Source organism: Pteropus alecto, unplaced genomic scaffold (assembly GCF_000325575.1).
Source record: "Pteropus alecto unplaced genomic scaffold, ASM32557v1 scaffold405, whole genome shotgun sequence".
Classification (NCBI taxonomy): Eukaryota; Metazoa; Chordata; class Mammalia; order Chiroptera; family Pteropodidae; genus Pteropus; species Pteropus alecto.
In genome coordinates, this window is record NW_006436295.1 from 77,558 (window position 1) to 82,931 (window position 5,374).

Below are 5,374 nucleotides of genomic sequence, written 5' to 3' on the forward strand. Positions count from 1 at the left end.
TTCTTTCTGAGCTGCCTTGTCATCCAGGATTTTCCTGGTATTTGGTTGAATAATTCTTCCCCCCAGCATTTTTTCTCTTTTTTTGGTTCAAAAAAAATTATTATTAGAGTGATCTTTCTTTAGCAGGTTGATAAGAAGAGGTTTTTGCTTCGTTTTCCAGTAGATGACACCCAAGCTTCCTGCACTTCCCAGGACCTCTGAATCTCTGCTCTGTGTGGGAAAATGCCTTTTATTCCCTTGGGAAGTATGTGTCTCTTTTCTGACCAGGTTGCCTCAGTCTCAGGGCTCAATCCATGAGAGAATGTGAAAGGCAATGGGATTCAAACCTCTGAAGAGCTCCTGAAATCTCAATACTGCCACAAGAGCCAGATGCCATCCTGTTTTGTTTGTTTTTTTTTTTTAATTTTATTCTTTCTTTCTTTATTTTTTTAAATGCCTATCGCACCTAGTATTCCTAGGTGGTTTCCCATCCAAGTACTAACCAAGCCTGATCCTGCTTATCTTCCAAATCAGACAAGATCGGGCACGTTCAGTGTGGCATGGCCGTAGACAGTACTGGGTTTTGATGCTAGCTCTGGGAAGCTATAGGGAGGAACATTCTTAGAAGGTGGAGGTAGGTGGGCAGACTCCATGACTCAGCTTTCTGCCTAGCAATGGTAGTTACTAAAATACAGCTGTTCCCCTTTGTATTTTGTCTCTGTCCTGTTCTCTGCTCTGGTCACTGGACTCAGCCTGCATGGAATATGCTGATCACTCACTTAGGCAGGACTGCTCAGAGATTCAAAGACCACAAACTGCACGTAATTCCTCCTTTCCTTGCAACCTGCTGGAAGCTCTGGGCTGTGTCCACAGCACCAGTCTTTACACTACTCTTTGCTCCTCTTTATTTCCTCTACTCTTGCTCACTGGATTTACCCACTTTCAGATGCTCTGATATGCTAGGCTGGGTGATTTCTGTTGGATTATAGCTGTTCATTTTTTTTTTAATTTCAAGAGGAGAGATCAAGAGAAATCCTCACCCCATCATTCTTCTTACATCATTCTGAATGGAATTATTATCTTAGTCTGGTTCCTTTGAAATCTACCTCCATCCAGATGGCAGATGCTTTCTCCTTTATTCCTTTTCCTTTTACTTCCTTAGGCTAATATGAACACTGCTTGTCATAGTTGTTGCCACCAAGTTTATCTCTTTTTTCTCTTTTCCTTTTGCTATCACAGGTGTTGATCTACCTGTCTTCTCAGCCAGATAAGCCTCTTGATAAGTTGATTCACTAGCCAACAACAAATTTTGAATAGCGATAAATAATCTACAGAATTCTATGCTGAGCTGTATGATCTTCAGAAGAATGAGAGACTCTAAATTCCTGCTGTCTGTGGACACTTAGTCTGAACGGAGATGTGGGACAAACAAGAAACAACAAGAAAAACAAAAAGACAGACAGTAAGTCACATCAAAATACGGGCCCATATTGGTTCTGACATCGGTGCCAGGGATATCAGTGTGAGGAAACTTTCTTGAAGATTGCATGAATTTGGAGTAATATTGAAAAATAGGGGACACTAGTGGTAAAAATAATCATTTTTGAGCTTTAATCCCAAAGGTTAAGGATGTTCTGGTGAAAAAAATCAATGGGTAGGATTGAGAGCAATGAAAGGACAAAATAAAGATATATGTATCTAAGAGGTTGAAGCACAAATGCCAAACATTGTAAGATTTAGAGGAGACAGAATAGTTTAATGGTTGGGACAGTGGTTTATAGGGACTATTGCATCTCATGTCAAGAAAAACAGTGAATTCAATGGATAATGACATTTTTAGTAATAGCATTAATAATGAGTCATTAGACTCGAGGCCTTCAGAGGCCAAAACCATATATATCTCTATCTATCTATCTATCTATATTTAGGCGAGGCAACCCTTGATTGACCTCACAGAATGCAAGGACCTTGTCAGCTTACAATCTCTTATTTTTTAATTTTTTTACACCTACAGCACCTGGTCTTCCTAGGTGATCTCCCATCCAAGTACTAACCAGGCCCAACCCTGCTTAGCTTCCGAGATCAGACGAGATCGGGCTTGTTCAGGGTAGCATGGCCATAGACTTTCTGCATAATAATTAGTAATGAAATTTACTCACTGAATACCATATTTTTTGGAACTCTTCTTTGGTTTAGTAATTGATTTAGAATGAAATACATAAGGAATGTGCACAAGATTATGGTAAATAAGAGCCTGGCTCTGGGATCAGATAATATTGAGTTTCTGACCTGGATTCCTAATAATTATCTCTGTGTACTTGACTAGTTATTGAAACTCTATGTTTTATTTTTCTCATTTGGAAAAAGAAGGGTATGTATTTATTCTACAGGATTGTTGTGAAGATAAATGAGACAATACATGTAAGATTCTTACCATAAACTCAGACATTATTCAGAAATCTTAGCTCTTATAAATCTCAAAAAGTCCTAGGTCTAGAAATGATTTGGGGATCATCTAATCTAGATATTCCCAAATCTAACCCATTATCATAATTTTCTTGAGAGCTCTTCAGAAATGCAAATACATAGGCTTTGCTTTCAGATTTTCTGAATCATGAGTTCTGATTAAATCCACTGATCTGATCAATCACATAATATTACAGACTAGGTAGGAAATGACACAACTTGGTGGCAGGAAAAGATACAAAATCTAGTTCTTCAACCCTGTAGTCCAATATTCTTTCCATGATACTATAAACACCTGAGGACTGGGAAATTCACAGAGAAAAGAACCAATAATTACTATGACTCATCAAAGATGGGTATGGTTTTATAAAAATTTTAGGGAAAAAAGTTTGTTTAATTCCATTTCCTGAACACCAGATAGATGAAACAAGAGTATGTACGTATTGGGGACAGAATGAAGTAGAGTCTTCAGGTTAAGTTTCAGTTCTGTCAACTAACTCCATGACCTTAGCCAAGTTGTTAAACTCTGAGCTTTAGATTCAACATTTAAATAGTGGCAATACCTGACCTAATTACTTTAGGATATTTTAAATTTCAAGATGGTCTATGGCCATGATACACTGAACAAGCCCAATCCCATCTGATCTCAGAAGCTAAGCAGGGTCGGGCCTGGTTAGTACTTAGATGGGAGACCACCTAGGAAGAGCAGGTGCTACAGGCATAAAAAATAAATTGAAAAATAAGGGATTGTAAGCTGACAAGATCCTTGCAATCTGTGAGGTAAACCAAAACCTCACCTAAAAACAAACAAATGAACAAACAAACAAACAAATAAATAAATAAATTTCAAGATGATTTGTATATGTTAAAATATTTAAAATACTAAATTGCTAGAGAAATATAGTGGACTATTATTGATATTAATTTTATGTCACTCCATTTGGCCTAACATTCTAGAACTTATGGTGTATGTAATCAGCCTGTAGCTGTTGAATTGAGTTTGTAGATTACATAAGCTAAAAGTGGAAATTGTTCCTCTCTAGACTCAAGAAATTGTTTATTAATATGAGATACTGAACAACAGGAAATATATTACTGGAAGGAAGATTAGGAAGAAGTTCACAGTAGCAATTTTCAAAACTATGATGTCTTTCATGTCTCCTTTATTCTGTTTTCTCGTCTCACCGGCATATGGAACCACAGAAGAGAAAGCAGGATCCCAGCTGGGAGAGTGTTAGGAAGAACCTAATCTGTGTTGTAAAGCAGGAGAACCAGGTATTCTGCTTCAGCTACCATAAACGTGGTAGAGGCATTGATGTAAACAGGCTATGCAATTGCCATCAATTACCTGGACACAGCACTTTTTTGTTCTTGTTTATAATGATAGAACACATAACTGTGGCAATAAAAAAAGAACATAATCATGAACAAGATAAGAAATAGGGAAATTCCAAAATTCCAGGAGGTTCTTCAGAGTCTCTAGGGTCTAGATCAATTTCCTAAAACCACCAGCCCTGTTCTGATAGCAGAAAAGCCTCCCAATAGCATCTTTCATATCCTTGTTTCTCAAGCTATAGATAATGGGGTTGAGGAAGGGAGCAAGGATAACAAAAGTGATAGCAATCGCAGTGTCCCATAAAACTGAGTAGGTGGCTGAGAATCGCAAATACATGACAGCCACTCTGCCAAAAAATAGCAAGAACACAGCAAGATGGGCAGCACAAGTGGAAAAGGCCTTGTGATGGCCCTCAGTTGAGGGCATCCCCAGAATCACCATGATGATCCAAATGTAGGACAAGGCAATGACCAAAAAAGAGGACCAAATCTCCACCACATGTATGGCATCTGCAATGACCACCAGGGAAGTATCTGCGCCTGCCAAGCTTAGCACAGGTGTAAAGTCACAGAAAATCTGCTGGATCTCATTGGAACCACAGAAAGTAGGGTGGCAATCCACACAATCTCAGGGAGTACAAGGAGGAAGCCACAGAGACAGGATCCAGCTGTCAACTGAATACAAAGTTTGGAAATCATGATAATTGGGTAACGAAGAGGATGAAGATAGCTATGTACCTGTCAATAGCCATCACTGTCAGAACACAGACTTCTGTGATACCAAGAGAATGGAAGAAGTATATCTGCACGAGGCAGCCAGCCAGAGAGATGGTCCTCTGATCACTGACTTGGCTGGAGAGTATCTTAGGGATGGTGGTTATGGTATACCAGATCTCCAGGAAAGAGAAGACACTGATGAAGAAATACATGGGGGTGGGCAGGCCCATGTCCAACTGGATAACAATGAATATCATTAGGTTCCCAATTATGATAAATCCATAGATGATAAGCAAGAGAATAAAGAATAATAGGCCACCTTCACCTTCATGCACATAGAAAAGAGGAACTCAGTGACCATTGTCTGATTCCCACGGGCCATAAATCATGTGATCTGTGAGGGGAAGAAAGGAGACAAAGAACTTCTAGAATTGAGATGGTGACTATTTACTTAAAATTGTTTCACTCCTTTCTGTACTCAGTTACTTGCTGAGTCTGTTATCCTAAACAGGTCAGTTAGAAATATCTTTCAGCTGTACCTCCATGACAGAAGTATGTGACTTCCTTAAGAGGGATGAAATATGCAGCGGAGGAGTTATATGCTTATAACTTATTCGCTTATGGATTTCTAAATGAATCTTTTTGTAAACATCTTCAACTGATGCAAAGAAAACACAAAGTGACATATAAATTAAATCTCTGGAAATATTTTCTGGAGGTTAAGTCACTTATTGCATTTCTTAGTCCTTCTCCTCACTCTCTGCTCCTCTGTTTAGCTTTCTAAAAAATATATTTTTATTATTCAATCACAGTTGGCATATAGTATTATATTAGTTTCAGGTGTACAGAGCAATGATTAGACATTTATATTACCAAT

The 5,374-nt window shown here is 38.4% G+C and overlaps 1 protein-coding gene and 2 pseudogenes across 1 annotated transcript; 1 reads left to right on the forward strand and 2 right to left on the reverse strand.

The window, feature by feature from the left end:
* Positions 1–1,984: 1,984 nt before the first annotated feature.
* Positions 1,985–2,103, reverse strand: LOC112480591 (annotated as a pseudogene).
* Positions 2,104–3,047: 944 nt separating this feature from the next.
* On the forward strand, positions 3,048–3,166 carry LOC112480592 (annotated as a pseudogene).
* Positions 3,167–3,931: 765 nt separating this feature from the next.
* On the reverse strand, positions 3,932–4,879 carry LOC102890326 (olfactory receptor 6K6-like). Its single transcript, XM_025047648.1, is given in 4 exon segments — positions 3,932–4,386; positions 4,389–4,505; positions 4,508–4,837; positions 4,840–4,879. Coding segments are annotated over 4 exon segments (942 nt in total).
* Positions 4,880–5,374: the final 495 nt, after the last annotated feature.